At 45.7% G+C, this 21518-nt stretch overlaps 1 protein-coding gene across 1 annotated transcript; it reads right to left on the reverse strand.

Moving 5' to 3' along the window:
* Positions 1–206: 206 nt before the first annotated feature.
* Positions 207–18487, reverse strand: fam83c (family with sequence similarity 83 member C). Its single transcript, XM_020612170.1, has 5 exons — positions 17527–18487; positions 13477–13644; positions 9844–9968; positions 4281–4529; positions 207–3654 (listed from the first exon to the last, which is right to left on the reverse strand). Exons 1-5 carry the CDS (start codon positions 18034–18036, stop codon positions 2886–2888), a joined length of 1821 nt encoding a protein of 606 aa, XP_020467826.1. The 5' UTR covers positions 18037–18487; the 3' UTR covers positions 207–2885.
* Between the last annotated feature and the right edge of the window lie 3031 nt (positions 18488–21518).

Here is a 21518-nt window from a genome sequence, read left to right on the forward strand (position 1 = left end):
CACACATGACACACACTAGAGGTCATTGTGAACCAGTTAGAAGCTCAACAGCCACTGGAACCACAGGACTACACTGAATGTGTCAGCACCACATACTTCACCATTTACAAAACGACTGCTCAATAAGTAGAGACATTTGTTTTCAGTTTGTTTAAATCTGGATTTTCTCATCTCTGGAAAAAAAACATGCACACACATCAGCTCTTCACTTCAGCGTTCTCATTTTATTATCTTTAAATGTTCATGTTACAGATTCAAACCAATTTACACTCAAACATTCACATTCACCAGTAAATAACAAAAAAGTTTCTTTAACAATACCCCCGATTCCTGACAGCCCCTTCCTGCTCTATGTACAGTGTCCACTAGTCAAACGCAGGACATACAGTACTGTGGGTGAACCCGTAGACTGCCCCGCTGCTCTGGTCAAGGACAAAAAAAGAAAAGCCAGGAGTAGTAAACAAAAACACACACACTGAGAACACGTTTGTCAAACTGCTCACTGCCAATCGTTATTGCTTCAGTGACACAGCGAAGGTCAGTTCTCCACTGCTGCTCCTCGCTGAGGAGGGATTATTAGGAAAGTGATGAAAACCTACTGTACATCAGCAAAATCATCACAAAAATAATACCGTTAATATTAGTTACTATATCTAATGAAAGGTCTATATACAAATCTACATTGCTGAACAAAGTGCAGGTGATTGTAAAAACTGTACAGTGAATGTGATGATGAACTAATGATGCGAGTTGTGTGTGATCAGACGAGCAGCTTCTTCTCACACCGGCGTCTCTGTGTCCTCTGCTCTCGCCACCTCGGCTGAGAACAGTTTTCATCTGCGTGTCTCAGTTTCTACACTTACACCTATTTCTGAGAAGAGTAATGCGATCGAGTAGCAGGCATGTTGTCGCGCTGCTACTATTTACAGCAAAGTTTGCTCCCTGCAGTAAACCAGCAAAGTGTGTGCCATACTGTAAACAACACTAAGATATGATGTTGGTCTAAAATGTCACTGTAAACCTTAAGGCAAGAAGATCAAGGCACTTGTTGTTACACACTACAATACAGGGGTTTGATCATGACATTGTAATACCGAAAACCCATCAGAGTCAAAAGGAAGAAGAGAGTGAAGAGGTTTTCCTTTACACTCGTGGAGGCGTTGACAGGTCTGTAACTGCAGAACCATATTTCTGACTTGTTTGTATCAAATGACAAAGTAAAAATCTGGAAACCGAAGCCGATTTAGATGCTGAAGTTGAACTGGAACTAACATTGGTACAGTACATAATCTGACTGGTGTATTCATTTGTGTGGGCAGGCACCAACCGCAGGTGACAGCACCACCACATTTCAGAAGCTACTGGGGGCGGACAGTGTTACCTGTCGCTGCATCTCCTCTGTGATGTGACAGCCAGTCTGATGTTATCAGCCCATTGAATGGCCTTTATCAGTTGTTAGTGGGGTGGACGAGTGGGCGACGAAACAGGACTGTGGAGGCGCCAGCTGTTTGTCTCCTGCTTCACACTGGCTGATGACTTCTACTAATGTTAATCTGTTTCTTCATTTTCCTTATGTTTATTCCTGATCCCAAATATTCTGTAGCCTTGTTCTTTCATTTTATTTATTAGTTTTATTTTTATGTGTGTAACATCTGCCGAGGGGCTACCAATGATAAACGGCCTTCTGGTTAATTCTGGCACATTTACAGTAATGTTGATTTATTGTATATTTATTTAACCTTTATTTTACCAGGAAGTCCCGCTGAGATCTACATCTCTTTTTCAAGGAAGACCTGGCCGAGATGGCAGCCATACAAATCCACAACATGTTAAGATCACGAGATAAAGACAACGGACTGTCTCCTTCACCACATTTATGATGTCATTACATTCTCCAATAACCAACTTCAGATCTTTCTGCAAGTTATTCTGTGCATAGTAGGAAAATGCAGTTTTCCCCAGAACTGTAAAAATTCAAGGTACATTAAAAAGTAACCAGGACCCGTCTCAGACTGGTTGTTACTAGTTATTAATGTGCAGGTCCCGGTTAAATAAACCATCAAATCAAATGAAACCTAACTGAGTAGTTAGTGAGTCTGAGCACTGCCGCTGCTGTTCAGCGTCACGAGTCAAATAACAGGATAACGACGGAGGACGAGCTGCACTCTGACTTCTGACGGTCTGGTCATTTGCCTTCACTGTGTCTGAACCAGGGATGTAATATATATATAGTAAACAGGAGGCCAGGTTCCAAAGTCCACCTGAATGCCAGCTGCTCCCTGTGCACATGAACCAAAGCTCTAATCTTCATGAGATGTACATGTCCAGCTCTGTGTTTGCAGAAAAACACCTTGTAAACATCTGCACAACCAGCTGCCGCATCACTGTAGTTTATATCTCTTTACACAAAAAGTGGAGAATTCAAATTTCAGTTCAACTTTATGAAGATTTTAAGATTCTTTAGTTTGGTGTTTAAGTAAAAAACTGCATGAAAACTTGTTACAGGAGGAGTTGACTGAGGACAAGAGGGACAGCTCTGTGCTCAACTGCCATTTTACTGTGTTCATCGCTGTCTACAACTACAAACACGAACACACGGCTTCATTTCAATGTGTAATTTGGTAAATGTTAGTTTGGAACAAAAAGCCACAACCCTGCCGTACTTGGCTCCACACATGATGACAGAGGCAAAACGGTGTAAGGAATCCCAGAGGGAAAGTGTAGAGACGGTGACACGGCTGTGGTGGTCTTCACCAGTGGGAGAAGATTCTACTTCCTATAGAAACATGAGCACTTTTCTCCACTGGCTGCAATAAAGAGACAAGAGACAGCCGAGGAATTCAGAAGGAGAGACAGTCAAGCATCTGGTCCGGCAAACCGGTCTGTTAATTGCTGCTCTTGAGCTCAAAGCGGCTGTACACCTGCCTGGATTTCATCTTGTTGTATTGGTTCACCAGGTCCAGTTTACTGTGGCCCAGCGTCATCCGCTTCTGGTCCTGCCTGTTCATCACCACCCCCGGCGAGGGCGGTGGCGGGGGGCTCTGTTGGCTCTCCGGCTCAGTCTGAGACAGGTCCGGCCCCCCCCAGGGCAGGGGGCCGAGAGGGGGAGGGGACCTCTGGAAGTTGTCTTTGCCTGAGGGGTGCAGGAAGATGTCTGAGAGTTTGTTGAGGAACTGGTTGGAGGGAGTCCTCTGTTTGGGGGTGAGTTTGCTGTCAATGACTGGGGCGGGGGTCTGGCTCTTGGGGATCAGGCTGGAGTTGGGGGCGCTGTGGAACATGTTAGGTTTGTGGTCGTACAACCCCAGTGCCTGGAACTTGTTAGTAGTGCCGCCAATGTTTGACCTCATGATGTCCGCCGCGTTGGCCTTGTTCCACTCGATGCCCACCGGCTGACCGTAGCTCGGCAACGGCCGTTCAGGAACCGCGCTGTGATTGGTTCCGCTGTTGTTGGAGACCCGTGGTCCCGGTGTGGTGGTCTGTCCTCCGACCCGTTCCCCAGGTCTCCTCTCAGGGCTCAGGTGGGAGCTGGGGTTGGGCTCCTTCTTGTCGTGAGTGACCTTGTAGACGGTGCTGGAGTTCATCCCAGGAGCAGCCTTCACACTGGAGACGCTGTTACTTGACTGGCTGCTGGAGTGTTCAGAGCCCCGGTGCCGGCTGGGGGATCAATCAGCAAAGTAAATACTCATTCAAGGTCAGAGCTTAAAACAGAAGTTCTAAAGACTGTTGACTGGCTCTGGTTTGTAAGATACGGCACTGGCAGTGTCTGGAAGAGTTTCTGCACAGACGTTCTGTGTATTCTATAACTTTAAAACTGCAGCCAATCAGCTCTTCTAAAGGTCATATCTAAGTCCAGCACCACAAAATCCATAAAAATGAGCACATTTCATTCCAGAACCAAAACTGTAAAGCAGCGTAATTTATCATCTGTCATCTATACTGTACAGGTATAAATCTTTTGTGCACGTTTTCCCTTTGTATCATCATCGTCATCCTCATCATTATCATCATTATCAGCATCATAAGGTTTTATTGTAGTGCACAAAGTGATCAGCTGTAATAAGCTACTGAACGGCTTCAGCTGGGATGAACACTCTGCTATTTTCTGACATGTAGGTATGAACTAGCTAATCGATTAGTCAGTGATTACATATAGTAACTACAAGTAATGTGAAGAAACAATGTGTTTCAGGGTGTAGACACATCCTAGTTTCAAATATCAACGGGAAGAGAAGTTTGACATGGTTTTAAAAAGTCTCAGTAAGCAGACTCCAGCTTTGTACCTGTCAGAGAGTAAATCCAGCCCCATGAGGGGGCTGCTGAAGCCGATGCCGGAAGTCAGCATGCCGGGGGCCATCAGGCCTGGGTAGGGTGGGTAGTAGGGCAACCCCTCCTCCTCTGGGTTGTAGAAACAGTCGATGATCTGAGAGTCAGCATACATACAGCGAAACTCCCGGTCGAAGCTGTCGGCGATGCGACCTGAGAAATGCATCACCATGTTGCTGTGCACCTGAGCCGACAGCCAGGTGAAACTGGAGAGGAGACAGGAAGGAGCCGGTAAAGAGACAGAAATCATAGATGAGTGTGAAACCGGTCCCAGTCAGCTGCGCTGTGGGAGACACAACAGCACTGTGGGGCATTTAAAAGCCCTAGTTTGATGTCAAGGCCCTGAATGATTCAGCTGCACGATGTGCATCAAGAAATGTTGGAACCAAATTAAACTGAGGGCTAATGTGCTCATTACGATTCAACTCCCATTGTGAATGTTCAGACGTGTTAATGAGGGACATCAGTCTGCAGGCGTCCCACACCCACAAACAGAAAATGTGACTTTGTCTCGGTACCTATCAGTTGCTTGTGTGTAAATGAGCTCTTCCACCTCCAGCTGATAAATCTGCAGCTCAGCCTCAACCGTTTCCTGGACGGTGAGACACGACGGTGACTCATCAGCAGACAGCAGCAGCAAACACTGCAGACGTCTGGCTGAGCAGCAGAAATAATGTTTCACGCTGAAGAGAGGACACGTCTCAGCTGGACAACGTGATGCATTAACAAAGGCTCCCCTCAGCATTCGGTGCACAACGTGCTCATGAACTTCTCCTGCCTCACATCGCAGTGTGTCACTACAAAGCTTTGTTCACTCATGTGTTTTAAAAATGACTGTGTTTGATTGGTCACTAAGCAGTGTCACTGTGACTCAGCCGGGGTTTCACTAGAATCAACCCTCATATCATCACAGAGAGAATTCAGACATCTCCAGCATCAAGGCAGCTTTAACAGAGGGTTTTAAAATAACATGGAAATGTCCATAAGTCCAGTGAAAGCACTGATAACCGCCGACTGCTCCTCCTGTGTGTTGGCTGCAAAAACATTGCTATGTAAGTGATGGAGAACTACATCCAAAGTCTTCATTCCAAAGTTCAGTCAAAGGAAGGTTTCAGAAGTCAGTGAGAAAAATCAAGCAGGTTTCTTTTTAGTGCCAAATGTTTTTGGTAATGTTCCTCAGCCACAGCTCAGAAATCAAACACGTCTGTGGAAACACAGGAAGCTTGAGCTTGTTGATGGGACAGGTCATTTGCAGCAGGACTAAACAATAACCAACACTTGTATCAGTGCATGTCAACACGTGAGCACTTTGTTTATAGAGTACTTGTTGAGCTGAACAAAGGTGAACCTATCGCACAAACGTCGTTGCTCCACGGTTTCTGATGTAACAGAACAGGAAAATATTCCTGACTTGTTCAACTTTAGCTGCTGACTAGTTTTCATTTGGGAGCAGTCTTAAAATGACAGATATCGGTTTGTCAGTTTGCAGGACTTGCATTAACTTGTCCCTGAGTGTCTCTCCTCAGCAGGTGTTCTTCGGTTTCACCAGCTCACTGTGAACTACAAAACACGGCTCTATTCCCCAGAGTGTTTTATAACCACACCATGAAAACTCACTACGAATGATCTGTGTAGAGACGATACGGGAGGCTGCGCAAATCAACGGTTGGTAGTTACAAAACAAATTCCTCTCTGAATGTGCAGAGCTGTGAAGCCACCGCAGAGACAGACAGTGTGAGAGGAACCTGCAGGGCGGCTTTGCTCTGATAAATCACTGCTCTGACGCGTTGGACACCTGAAGTTGATTTCCTGCTCTGAAGAGGAACAGATACCTCCACCAGGAAACCATAAAGAGCAGTTCGTCTTTATTGTTTTACTGCTCTGCATGGCTTTCCACTGAAGTCAATTATAGACGTGTCATTTTCTATAGAAACTCAATTATGTCAAGATAAGATTTGCTGTTTCCTGTAACAGTTCATATCTATACACAGATAATAAGTAACAGACACCACAACTGTGTCAGTGTTTTCAGGTAAATATCCAGCTCAACCCAAACACCCATCACCCCCCTTTAATATTCATAAGCACTTTAATAAAAGGTATTTCCCATGTACCCACCAGGAACAGCTCTGGATAGACTGCAGCCCAGTACAACGCCGTCTTTAACTAGGACCTTTTATAATAAACACATTTAAATGCCGATGTTACGTCAGGGCGGTTGTACTGGACCACACAGTGGTACAGATGTGCCCTGTGAGCGTATGCTGCTTACAAGTGTTAGCCAAGCAGTGGGGCTGCTGTGCACGTCTGGTATTATTTAGTAAAAATATTAAGAAACTTTACAGCCTGTAGATTAACACATAAATGCCAGTGTTATCTACTGAACATCACTGAGTCATGTTTGCCATTTGCTTCTCAGATGAGCTAATCTGTGTCAGACTTACAGACCTGGGCGCTCCCCGGGTAGCACAGTGGTTTCATGGGTTAAATATGAGCAACACGACGATGTTTGAAGGAGGGAGGATGTGCTGAGGTGATAAGACAGCACTGACACCCACTGAGCCACCCGGCTCCCACTCAGACCCCGCCCTTCATTCCTCACTTCGCAGCTCGGTGTGCTGCCTGTCAGCCCGCATGCCTCACCTGACCCACCCATTCAGTGAGCACGCACCTGAAACTGCACCTAACCCACTGCAGCCACCATATGCAAACACTGCACGTCCGTGTGAAGGTGCATGGTCCTTCTCACAGCAGCAGAGCAGAAGCCTGCTTTGAACACATCCTGCTCCTAAAGCCAGACACGGCTGAGCAGCTGGTCACTGGCCCGACACAGACACCAGTAACCAGTAGCATGACCATCCCACGCCGATTCACTGGCTCCCTGGCCACGTTACAGCCGACTTCAAGGTGCTTCTAATGACATGTAAAGTCCTACCCGGAGCTGCTGCTCTGTTCCCGTCTGATCTACTGAAACCTTACGTTCCAGCCCGTGTCCTCCACTGCCAGAATGCCGGGCCTGGCCCAGAGTTCATGACAAGTCACGGGGCCTTCACTCAATGTGCCGACATCAGCCGGGCTGACTCCGCTGAGCTTTTTAAATCCAAATGGAAAAATGCTTTGATACATTTGTTAACTTCATTATAAACTTGACTATTTAAATGTTCCTCATTGTCCTGTTTTCTTTGGTATTTCCCACCAAGTTTGACTCTGGAGGTTTCACTGTGGCGATGCTGTACTTCATGATATTCTCTGATGTTGCTATTCTCTTCCCCGTCCCATGAAACCACAGAGATGAAACCATGCACGTTCTACCTGCTGGTCACTGACAGTTTCCAGGCAGCTGGAGCCAGAAAGCACAGATGGGCTCCACAAGAAGCTCCAGATGTTTACATGTACCAGAAGAGTCGACGTTAAAATGTCGGTTACTGGGATTTGAGAGGAGCTTTCATGAACCAAAAACACAGATTCTCCCGTCGGTGAACGGCCTTAGGTTTGGTCGACTGAGGAGTTATTATTACAGCGTGAAGAGAAAGGTGACAAAGAACTACAGTCTCTGTGGCAGGAATTTGTTATAATCCCCAGAGTTTTACAGCACAGTTTGGCAGCTTCACTGGTACATTGCACTCCCACTGACACACAAGTGTGTGTGCACGTTCCTGTGTAGCTGAAGTATGAACGGCAAAACAAAATGGAGCCTGAGCTGAGGAACAGCACAACTTTCAAGACGACATTTCTCCCTCGAGCCACTGGACTGAAGATGCAACTATCTGTCCGACAAGCTCAGTAGTCAACTTTTAAGCCACAGTGGAAGAAGTGTGCCCCCCCGATCTGGGACTCCCACACTATAGTATGAACACATGTCCTTGGGCTGTGGGATAATGAGAGGTTTTCACTCTCTGGACAAAATGATGAAGTCAAACACAGATCAGCAGATGAACTGACGATGAAGAGAAGTCACAGCAGTTGAGTGGATCTAATGTGTTTTTATCAGTGTTAACTTAGTGTGTGCGTCTCAGAGTTGGACACAGGGAGGAGACACTGTTTATTACACGACTATTTCACTACAAACATTTACCCGCCTTCTGAGATTTACTCGCCAAGTGGAAACTCTACCCGCACTCGGCACCTGGCTGGTGTTAGTTTCAGACCCTGGACATGACGACCAAAGGAACCAGAATCAAAAGGAACCAGAATATGAAAAGGTGACAAACTACAAGACAAGTGGAAAAAAAAGCAAACTTTCCATGAAATAAATGAGAATCAAATTAAAGTGCGTTTCTTTTACTGAGCACTGAAACCTGCCTGACTACACACGGCCCCGCGGTGCCGGTTGTTCACTCACATGTTGAGTGCAGCTGTAATTACAGGTGTTGCTCAGGTATTCTCATAACAGTTTCAAACCCAAACGCACAACACAAGCACTGTCGCACGGCTTATCCACACACAGACGTTCTCAAACTCGCTGTGACGTCTGAGCTTGGCCGGCCTCCTCTTAACCCACTGCTAGTCCTGCTTATCAGGAAGGATGCAAAGCAAATGTCAAAGTAGTGAGCGTGAGCAGTTCACAGGCCCAACACCTATTTTTATGTCCCTATGTGTTGTGTTGACTGTGTTAGGTCTGAAAGTCTCTTTATTCATGTGCTTTGTTATGAAGGAGAGTCCACCCACACGTTTTACAGCCACAGATCCTCAATCTGTGATCTGGTTTTCATCCTGGCCTTTATTTAAGGCTTCTTACTGCAGCAGCTTTATTTTAAATAACATGCTAGTCGCACTGATACGCATGTGTGCTGCCTTTTAAGGCCCCTGAAAACTTTGTTCTAATATTAACAATGTCAAGATAGAAAGGTTCAAGTTGACATTCAGCTGAAGGTATTATTTTTTTAACAGCTTTCCTTCAAACCTCATCAGTTCTGCTTTATCAGGACTGTGTGGGTGTGGTCAGATCAGATATGACTGACAATGCTGCCAACACAAGCACAGCTGTCATCACATTTGGATATGAAGCTCTGACTGATGCACAGAAAGACAACTTGTGTCTGCACTTACAGCATGTCGTGGCATTTAAAATCAGTGAGAACGAACAACAATCCTGTTTAAAATCACCATAAACGTTCAGGTTGGTAGAACCAAGGCACTCGACGCAGGACTTTCAGGTCATTTTATGGGCCTTCATCAATAAGTCTACGCTGACACATCAGGTAGCGAAGTGCACGGAGCGGGTTTGTTTCTGGAATTCTCTTCCTTTCCTCTACGTCTAACCTACATGATCACTGCACAGCATCAGCTGTTTGTGTAACAGTATTGTACGGTCGCCCGGCGTGAGATGCTTAAAAGCAGAACTCAAAACATTGCTGTTTACTTCTTCTTCCCTCAGCCTCCCGACTGACCCGCAGTCTGCACAGAACATTTTCCTATTAAAGTCCAACGTAACGGCCGTGAGTGAATGACGATGGGGGTCGGGAGCAGTGGTTGGTGATTGTTGGCATGTGTGTACTTGTGCGTGCGTTCCTTCCTCACCTGTATGAGCCGGCGATGACCTCTTCACAGTCGATGATCATGAACTTCTCCAGGACCTGGCCGGTGAATTTCTTGCCGCTCTTGGTGCAGTATGTGTCACCACACACAGTGCGAATACGCATGTTCTGCACAGGACACACAAACGCACACACTTAGATACAAACACACACACACGTGTGTACTCCCAAGAGAAACTCTGCACCAGGATAAAGAACTTTGAAAAATGGAAACGTTATGTAACAGAGTTAAAACCATCACACTCCACCAGGAACAAAAGGTAACAAGAGGAGCGGTCACACAACCACGTTATTTCGTTCAGTCCGTCACACTTCAGCTCGGCTGTCTTCAGTTCCACGTTCAAACCTTTTCACTTGTCACCAGCACTGAGTGTCAGTCAACTGACCTCCAACAGGTGGACCAGGGGGTTACCTGGGACCAGAGGCGTCCTCAGACCTGCCTCTGTAAAAACCTCACAGGGCTCCGTACAACACTCAGTCCCACCAGCTGAACCAGCAACAACCTCAGAGCATGCTCGGTTCTGGTCCTGCTGGATCTCAGTGTAGCTTCTGACACATTGGGCCACAGTCTCCTAACTGACAGACTTAGGGGGTGGGCATCTCTGGGTCAGCACCACAGTGGTTTGCTCCCTCCCTTTCCAATAGGACTTTTTCAGCTACTGCTGGTAACCACACCTCTTCATCTGCACCTCAGCTGTACGGTGTACCACATGGTTCTGTTTTGGGTCCCATCCTGTTTTCCCTGTCCATGTTTCCCCTTGGGCATATAATAAGGGGGTTTAAAGGGATATCCCATCTCTGTTATGCTGAAGATATCCAGCTACACATCTCCTTTAACCGTCAAAATATGACCAAGCTTTTCTCATTAAATTACTGTGTAACAGCAATAAAAAGTGGATGGCTGACAACTTTTTACAGCTTAATAATGATCAAGCAAAGGTTCCTATTTGTGCCCCTCCTGGTTTTGTTCCTAAGGTGCAGGAAACCTGCAGCCAGACGTCTTGTGGCCACCACTGACCAAGCATTGACCCTGGAGCAACATGTGAAGTGTCTGACTTGTTTTTTTCAGTTGAGGACTATCGCTAAACTCAGACCCATGGTGTCCTAAATCAAGATGAAAATGATCCTTCATGCTGGCGTCTCATCCCGATTAGACAACTGTAACTCCTTCTGCACATTTTTCAGTAAAACATCTTTGGATCCAAATGCTACAACCTTTTGAGGAAGTCGTCTCGGTGGGAACGTGTTCCACCTACGTTGATCTCTCTACATTGGCTCCCCATCAAATTCAGAATTCATTTCAAGATCCTCATACTCGCATTCAGTCTTGCATGGCCGGGTATCTGCCTGGATCAGAGGTCTTCTTTATGTAACTAGCAGGTGTAAGGTCGTGGGACAGGAGTCTGGAGGCTGCCCCTTGGCCCAGACTTAAAACTCAAGGAGACTGTGCCTTCGAAGCTGTGGCTCCTAAACTCTCTGCCAATGGACTGAAGACCTGTGGACGTTTTTAAAAAGCAGCTCAAGACCCATGTTCTTATTCTGTTGTAGTTTATAGAATAGTGCATTGATTTTTACATTTGTGTGAAGCACTTTGTGACTATTCATGTCGATAGGTGCTGTATAAATAAATGTACTTACTGACTTAGTTATGGACCAAACCGATTATTTACTTTATCAAGCAGCAGATAAGTCTGTTATAAAAGTAATCACTGGATCACCCTGATCAGTGACGTAGAAAACAGGCTACCACTGCCTTAGTTTTGTGAAATGCTATTTTACAAAGTCGTGATGAAGATGATTGTAATTCTTCACTGTGGAGGGTTTTTTTCCCGCATTAACAAAACTAAAGACAGGCAATGTTCTAAAAAACAGCGAGGTGGGAAATGAGCGTGAAGGTCAGTGCGACAGATGGGCAAATACGTTTGTGCCTTCCTCTCCAACAGCCACGTTCCAGTATTTTTCATTCTCATGTTCAGCAAAGGGTTTTGTAATAACCACCACACTGGTGCTTTGCATATTTCTCTCCTTCCTCTCAGTCAGACGTTAGCTCCAGTTACTCTCAGAGCACAATAAAACCAACTTGCAGACACTTAATACTTATGTGGCAGACGATCCTCGCTGTTAATGAGTCATCTCCACGTTTTGTCAGGAACACTGCCGTGCTGTGCAGACATGGTTCTTACACTCTCCTTGTTGGTGAGTTTAAAGAGTCTTTTGTTCTCCCTCGCAGACACCAGAACATTTGTTGGTAACAGTGTTGGAGCATTTAAATGAAAATGTGGGACCTTTTCTCTTGTGGTCACCTGCACAGAACAGATTGTAGTTTGTAGGGCTGGTGATCGTTAATCAATGAAGGTAAACAACGGAGTAGGCAAACTAAGGGATCGTCCCACCCTAACACACACACACAGGCGGTACATATACAGTATAGAGTAGGCAAACTAAGGGATCATCCCACCCTAACACACACAGGCGGTACATATACAGTATATACTGTGCATGACGTTTTGTGACAACCTGTCTGTCCTCTCCAACACTCCAATGTCACTTCCAGAAGCTGAGTGTGAAGACGTCGGTGCTGCTGAAGCACAGGATTCTTTAATTCCAGCTACATTAATCCATTTTGTGTGAAGACGACTTGTGTCTGCGCAGTGTTTCCGCTTCGTTTGCCTGTGGCCTCCACCTCCACAGAGCGGGACAAACAGCATGGCTGAACTAAACTTTAAGGTCAAGTTGTCATCTGACAAAATCAACAAACACAGGTTAACGCTCCATCATCAGCTGTGTGATGTTTACAAAGAGGGATCACACAGAGTCACAGCTGACTGAACGCACAGACGACACACCGGTTAAACCTCTGTTCATTCCTCGGTGTTGCTGTGCAGCTGAGCTCATGACAGTTGTTTGATTTTTGTCATTTCACAATGGATCAAGCAGGGAGTAGCGATATAACCGTGGTGTTTCTCCAGTCGACGGAGAGAAAGATGGTTTTACAGATGTAACTGGGTTAAAACTCCGTTTAGCTGCTGGTCTGAATTTGACGCAACCTAGGAACCTGATTAAAAGTAAAGCTGGCAAGCTGAAAGCTAAAGTGTAGATTAGTAGTGTAGCTAACTGGTCCTAACTAGTTACCAATGGTGGCAAGTCATTTTAACGTCCACCAATCAGTGGTTAGCACCGTCACCTCACAGTAAGAAGGTTCTGGGTTCGAGCCCCGGTCCAACCCGGGGCCTTTCTGTGTGGAGTCTGCATGTTCTCCCTGTGTCTGTGTGGGTTCTCTCTGGGTACTCCGGCTTCCTCCCACAGTCCAAAGACCTGCAGCTTAGGTTGGTGTCTGACTCTAAGTTGCCCCTAAGAGTGAGTGTGGTTGTTTGTCTACATGTCAGCCCTGTGATAGACGAACGACCTGTCCAAGGTGGACCCCACCTCTCACCCAGTGTCAGCTGGGATTGGCTCCAGCCTCCCATGAACCTATTCAGGAATAAGCGGTGTAGATAGCGGATGGATGATCTTCAGCCTAGAGTCATTCAGTCGACAGTGTCACTCTGAACGTTTGCTCTAGTCTGACTTTCTGCCTGAAGAGGAAATGTCTGTAGGGTTAAACTTCAGTACTTACACTCAGGTGTGAGTTCTGGACATCGAGTGCGGAGCACATATCTGTGAAGTAGTCCAGGTTTTTCTCGTCCAGCAGGATATAGACGGGCACCCTGCGCTTGTTGGATGCCTCCATGAGATCACACAGCAGATCCACGTCTGTAAACATGTCCATCACCAGCGCTATCACCTGGAGTAGTGGGGACACATGAGAGACGTTAACATGCAGCGCTGCATAAAGGTTTTATGAGTGTGGGCCTCTTCATGACAAAGCAGAGGCACCGTCAGGCTCACAGGTTCGCTCTACAGCAACTTTACAGGAAAAACTTCACTGTGGTAAATGTCTTAATGGGCCCCTGTGGAAACGGGAGCAACTCACTGGGGGAATATTTACAACTGGTGAGAAAAATAATTAAGAAAACAGTCTGAAGGGGGAAAGGAGCTGTAATGTGTGGACGGAAATGATGAACTGATTGAACTAGTTGACATTTCACTTGTTATTCAAGTCATTTTTAAACAACACTGCTCCCAGTTTCCTGAATGTGAGGAGTTTCTACTTTTCTCTGCTTTTTGTCACCGAACACTGGGGGTCATTTGGATAAAACACAGCATTCTGACGATGTCAACTACAGCTTGTTCTGCAGTTTTCTGGCATTTAACAGACAAATCAATGACCCAAAGATACAACAAAGTGAAGTGCTAATGAAAAGAATCTGAAGCTGCAGCCACAGGAACACGTTTTGTTTTATAGTTGATTCAGTAGTTTCAACCAAAACACCTGTTAAGCTCAAACCAAACCGACGTGTCATGATCTTTTATTGGTTACAGCACCAAGTATAAAATGTGCTACACAAATAAAGTTTGACTGACTGGTGGACAAGAGTCTTTGGGAAAAGGAAAATGGCCCCAGGGGCCCCCACAGGACTAGAAGACAATAACAGATGGGGGTTTAATTACAGCTCTGTAAAAAGAAGGCTGCTGTGAATATGTGACTCAGTTATTAAGAAAAGGGTTAATTTAATTAAATTAATTATATTAAAGCTTCAGAAACTACAGCTGGTTTATGTGGAACACATTCACGGAGTCTGACAGCATGATTGGATTAACCTGTTCTGGGGCCCCGGGGCCTACATGTGCCTTCGTGTTCCCATCGACAGCTGTGCACACAGCACACTATACAGGAGACGCCAGTGACCCGCCGGTGCTCCTCTACTGGAAGGTGTCTGGCCTCGGTGAGCACAGAGAAGCAGAGGAGAACCGCTTCACAGGACGGGGCCACAAGGTCGTGAGACTACCGATATTTTAAATCAATTTGTTTTATAGTCTATAGCTCAATATTAATTATTATTATTAAATCTGTACGGCATTAGACAACCTCTGTCCTCAGACTAAGGGTTTATTTGTAGAGTGTCAGTCGTTTCAGGACACTTTACAAAGTAGGGTCTACACCTTATTATTAATTATTATTAATTATTATTATTATTACTACAGAGAAAAAGCCAACATCCCCCTGAGCAGCACTTTATAGGTACAAGACACATTTACAACTCATCAAATGACCAAGAAGCAGCTGACACACATTAAAACTTCCCGACCGTTATCTAGACGTTAATTTAACTGAAATAGTGAGAATGTCACTTTATGAACTCTTCATGCACTTTGAAAACAAATAACAAGGCCCTTATCTGTACGTGCTAATGTACACACACACACACACACACACACACACACACCATGAAGAGTGTGCAGATACAAACACACAGACGTGTACAGACTTGTCATGCCCTCAGGCGTATGTGCACATATGCGTGCGAATGAAAAACACATACTTAAAATGGCTGAAAGCCCTTGAGGCCCAGTTTTCTTACACAATAATGATCATTAATGATGTTTCTATCTGAAGTGTGTGAACCAGGAAACAGAAAAACTATTTGTCGCAGCTGCCATCAGCCGCACGGGAGCCAGGCTGATTAAAACATGGACTTTATCTACACAACGTGAGGAGAATCTCATCTGGTATGAGAGCCACACAATGTCTAACTGTCTAACGCAGACAAATGAAGCTATTAAAACACACAGTCTCCTCTGCTGCACTCATATCCCAACAGTGCAGACGAGGTCGAAGGTCATTTGTTCTGATCTTGTTAATGGCAGCAACTGAACTCAGATAAGATAAGTGGAACAAACAGAGGAGCTGCATCTGCTGGCTGCTATCATTTGATGGCCACGCTGCTGACTCCGCACAATGTGAGAAAGAGGTCAGTGTTTACCGCCATATCTGAGGGGAAACGGCTTCTACTGTGTAGGACACTTCATGCACGGACAGTTTGAGCTTGTATTAGCATCAGAATCAGTGATCGTGCAAGTAAAACAGGTCTATTTATACACAGAGGAGAAGGAAGTGTCTGTGGAGAGGTGACGCATATGCAACGTGTGCTGGACTGTCTGCCAACAAACTGAATGCCTCTCTTGTCAGACTGTTGCATGATCAGGATTCAGTGTTCATAACTTTAAGTAACAAGTCAGAGCTCACAACAAGGGTCTGAAGCGACTGTGTGTGGTGGGAGAGCCAAACTACAGAGACGCCAAACTACCACAGACACACAGCATGATTCATCTGACACAAAACAACTAGAGTCAAAACTACAGAGACACAAACCAACTACAGAGAGACACAAACCAACTACAGAGAGACACCCAACTACAGAGAGACACAAACCAACTACAGAGAGACACAAAACTACAGAGACACAAACAAAAGAGAAAGAGAAAACAGATACAGACAGAAATGAACTAGAGAGAGACAAAATTACATTACAACTATAGAGACAAAACCACAAAGACATGCAACGCTGCCTCTGGACGACTAAACAGAGACACTAAACAACTACAGACAGGCTAAATTGGAGGCGTGGGGGCCTTTGCACGTCTGTGCCCAGGTCTCGTGATCCCCAGTGATCAGAGAATGAAACTTTGGCCTCGGAGACAGAGGGAGATGAGTTCTAACCAAACATGGCAGCAGGCAGGGGGGGGGCCCCCCCCCCCGAGGGGGCCGGCCCCCCCCCCCCAGGCCTGCTGCATGTGTTTGTTGGCAAACAAGTGGAAAACACTGCAGGAGCCATGACTGTGCTCGGCCCCAGTGACTCAAAGGAAAGACACCAATCTGACATCAGGAGCCACCATCATGGTGGTTTTTATTCATTTGACTAGTTTGTACCTAGTGTAGTGGCCTGCACAGCACTGGGAGGTGAAAGGTGCTGCACTGATAAAGGTGATTTGACTCTCAGTGTGTGCATGTGCGTGCACCACAGGCTGGACCTTTACACACCACACACACACACACACACACACACTGAACATAGAGCAGGATCAGCTTCCCAACCAGCTGCTGTGTCCCAAAGTCAGATTTAAAGTGTGCACAGAGAAACCTGCTTTTTGTGCTAAATGGTGACGGAGCTGATCCAGCTCCAACAGTGAAGGCAGTGGAAAAAGGAGTTAACATGAAGGAGGCCAGTGAATTTACACTGGCTTTGGTTTACACAGTCACACTGATGTAACCTGGAACTGGTCTGACACCTAGTCAGCCATATCTTATTGACTCCAGGTATTTGTCTTTTACCTGACCTGTGGAGACCAGGCTGCCCAGACCTGTGGAGACCAGGCTGCCCAGACCTGGACCTGCTGCCTAGACCTGGGGAGACCAGGCTGCCCAGACCTGGACCTGCTGCCCAGACCTGTGGAGACCAGGCTGCCCCGACCTGGACCTTCATCCCACTACACACCTGCCGGTTCCGTCCATTCCCGCTACAAGTTGCAACGTGCAAAGCCAGCACCGGTTTTTAAACAGACAAATAGGAAATGCTCAACAAGGTTATTTATTCCTGTGGTTACAGACCAGAACCGAGACGGGCAGGTATCGGTTCTTCCACCCTCCCCTGTACATGCAGCCTTTTATTTCCTCAACAGCCTAAAACTTGACTCTTAAAACAGCATCTTGTTGCTTTATCTTTCGTGAAATGACACAGAAACAAGCTGCTGCTGTTTCGGGGACCCGAGGTCAGAGACTTCTTACCTTTTTGGCCTTGTTGATCAGGGACCTGATCAGGTCTTTGACGTTGTGAGACTTGTCCCTCTGGAAGTAGATCTGCGTCTCCGACGGTCCGTACCGCACCGGGGTCTCCGGCCAGCCGAGCTCCAGCATCGGAGGCTCCTCGTCGGACATCATAGGGAAGTAAGTCCCGGAGGTGAGCTCGGAAACGGCGTCTCCGTCCCCGAAGTCCCGGTCGTTGGGGCCGGTTCCGTTGCTTTCGGGGCCGCCCGCTTTGGCCGCATGCTGGGTGATGTAGTGGATCTCCTGCGGGGAGAGGAAGCTGACCTCCCGCTCCTCGGTCAGGACCCGGCGGTACTCCTTCTCCCCGAGCTCCAGCAGGGCGTCCGTCGCCAGCCGAGCCGCCTCATTGTGGCTCAGCTCCAGCGTGGAGACCTGCCGCCACGGGTTCTTCACCTCCTCCAGGCGGGAGGCGAGCTTGCCCAGGGGCTTCCTGCCGTTCGTGGTCGGCCGCAGGCCGTCCGAGCTGATCATGGTGCTGGTGTAGTCAGCAGTTGGCGGATTAATTCGGTAAGTCCCTGTTTAATAAAGCCTCACAGAAACAAGCACAGCAGTCCTCCAAGTGCTCGGACACGGACACGGACACTAACACACCGAGCACAGCCGCGGAGCTTCCTCCACTTTCAGTGCTGTGGAAACATGACAGCGGATCAATAATGAGGCCAAACACAGAGGAAGACACCACACGACCTGCAACTAACAACCAGAAAGCACCAAAGTCGCACTAACTCTCCGCCGACACACCACAAACTCTTTGCTACAGGAATACGTCAAGTTGTCCCGCGGCGATAATCCCGATGAAGAGCAGTTCGCCTTCCTCCGCGGTGAAATGGTCCTGGCTTCTCTAGTTCCCCGTCATGTCAGACCGGATCCTCAGTCCCAGGAGACACCTCCGTTCCTCTCTCCTCTTCTGCGCACCTGTCGCTACCTGTCCTGCCATTGGTCTGCTCCTCCCGCCTCCCCGTCTCGTCTTTCCGTTGTCAAGCCAACCAGCTCCCAGCAGGTAAGTAGCTCCTTCTGGTGGGAGTTTTCAAAATAAAGGTCCAGAAATGAGCGCGTACACCTGTTGGCATCTGGCGTGAACCAGCGGTGGAGGGTAACACAGTCCAGATCACACAGACCTTTAGTCGAGTGTTTCTACTTCCTGGCACTTTTTAGGCAGCTTTACTAAATCCACCCTCCATCCATTATCTGTCCTCATTGTTATTCTCCATAATGTTGATTGTTCCTTCCCAGTGGAGAGATTTCATCTTTCTTTCTTTCTTTGGCCTGATTTCTCTATAATAACAACAACATGAAACTATGAAGAATTCAGATCCATTAAATGAAGCACTATCACGAAATTTTACATCATTAATAGTCTTTGAACTTAAGTTATTGTTAGAGTTACAGTTATTAGACTTTACTGAATTGATGAAATTCAGGTGAAAGTTTACAGGTTCCAGATTAACAAACAAATGCATAATTCACAAAATGTTTTGAAGGCAGGTTGTCGGTACAAACACAACATAATCAATTATTAAAGGTCATAATCATCCATCAAATGACCCAGAAATGTTGCATGTAGAAAAGGTTGAATGACTCAAGATGCACTTTTATAGTCTGCAGCTGCTTTCATCATAATTTATAACAATTAATACATGTAATGACGTCATTTCAATCCATTTATAATAATTCAGCATCAATACTTATTTATTGATCTGTTTTTCTAGAATGCAACAACATGCTTTTATTTTGATGGACTTAGTCCTGGTCTTATTGGCAGGACTTCCTTTTCCTTTTCACTATAATCCCCATAATTACATCCTATACATCACTATATTTCTGTCTTGTCTCCTCATTCTGATGTGACTTTACTTACATTATAATAAAAACAATTTGCTGCAATAGAAAGACATCAGCCCTGATATAAACATATACTTCATGATAATTTATTGTGTAAACGTAACACTAAAGGTCACAGATCAACAATAGTCAAAACTATACTCAATAAAATGAAAGGGTTAGATTTACACATAAATAAATCACCATTTCTGAATATAGAGAATGTAGGGACGGGGACACCATTTTGGGAGATACTTGCTGTAGTGACCTGCCTACATTCTTGTTTTGTTTGGCTAAAAAGTTGTTTAAATCATTTAGATCTCACTTTACAGGCGGTGAGAATTCAGAACGGATCTCCTTAGCTGACTGTGGCTAACTTGGTGAGAATTCAGAACAGATCTCCTTAGCTGACTGTGGCTAACTTGTAGCAGACCTGGAGATCTCGTCGACGAGAGCAGCAGATTGAAAAATGACTCTGCACCCTGATCATGACTCTGTTCAGCTTTTGGTTTGGACAGTTCAGTTGACTGTATTGACCTGACGTTAAAGTACTCAGAGGTTTGTCTTGGCTTTAATAAAGGGGTACAAACTATGAGAAGGGTGAGACTCCACAGTCTGCCACAGCTGTACTAAAAGTACTAGGTGCTCATGGATCCTGCGACTTGTGTTGTCATGTATTATCTAGTTTGCATTCTGCTTTATATTTACTGTGTGCTTTTTAATGTTGTATCCAGCTGTGTGCATTGTGTTAAGCACTTTGAATTGTCATTGTGTATGAAAATGTGCTACATAAATGAAGTGGCCTTGCCTCAAACTGAACACTAAAGTGACCCTAACCCTACTCTGTAGCTGTATGGGACAGTATTTTTCTAAATTAACTTCTAGATGTATGTAGTGGATATCTCTATGATGGATAATGAGTGGGATCTTCTAAAATGGTGCATTTACCTAAAATTCAACACGACGTGACAACATTGTCTATAGACTGGACATGTGCAGTATCGTCAGAGTCATATTCAGTCAAATATGTTCAAACAGTGTTGTGCTTTACAACCAAAACACATCCCAGTCCAGGATCCATACACAACGGTTTTAAAGCTAAACAATCCACAGTGAGAGTGTGAGGACAAATGTGATTCGATATTTAAAAGCACAGTTGAGTCAGAGGATCACCAAAGTTATTATAATCAATCCTGAGGCGATCATGAATGTGTGAACCACATTTGAATTGTCTGAATGTATTTCAGAGCGGTGCACCAGCAGACTGCTACTGCATTGTCTAACAACCAGTCACGTGGAGGTGACCAACACGTCTGAGGCGAGCTGGTCCAGCACGAGAGTATCAGAGACTTCCGAGTTCTCTTGTTCCACATCCTGGCCTCTATTTTGGATGGACGAACTCCCCAGAGATCTTACACAATGCACCACACAGGATGGTCAGAGGGAACTGAAGTCAGCAAAGCGCTGGGGGTAGACTACACGCAAACACCTTAGAGCCAACAGGATGCACCTGAGATGAGTTTTCACCTTTTCTCTCTAGTTTTGTGACCTTAATCATTGAATTGGTGTTTGTAGCTGTGCAAGCATTCAGCACATTTGCTCCTGGGTATTCGCTCGTTTCACTGTCGCCTGCACTTGGTGCTTAATATAAGGGTGTCATTGCAAAACAGAGCGGTTGAAGCAGCTGTGCTTCTTATTTAGACAGCTTCAGTCATCACTGGCTTAATGGTGGAGTAGGCTACATGGCACAGACATCATGTCCTGGTCCTTACCTCAGTGACAGAGCAATCTGAAGGGTGGTGGCAGGTGCTGTTTAACTGGTCATTCATGCAAAAGGTTCCCATTCACACACCGTCACTGTGAATGGGAATGTTTAGTTAGCACAGTTTATGACAATTATACATGTTACTTATTAAAATCATGATAAAATAGGGAAAAGACTGAAGTGCCTGGTTTCATCTTTAACTTATTTAACAATGTGTGGTCTGCACTTTCAGGTTAATGCCAGCAGCTTTGTCACTGGATGTGAAGAGGTTTGTTAAACGTGTTGTCTCAAATACAATCACCAAACAGACAAACGGGCATGTTTTCTTATAAGGGCTGCTGCGGGTGTTACCGCCCTGGTCGAAGGC

The sequence above is a fragment of the Monopterus albus genome, unplaced genomic scaffold (genome assembly GCF_001952655.1).
Source record: "Monopterus albus unplaced genomic scaffold, M_albus_1.0 scaffold121.1, whole genome shotgun sequence".
NCBI classification, from domain to species: domain Eukaryota; kingdom Metazoa; phylum Chordata; class Actinopteri; order Synbranchiformes; family Synbranchidae; genus Monopterus; species Monopterus albus.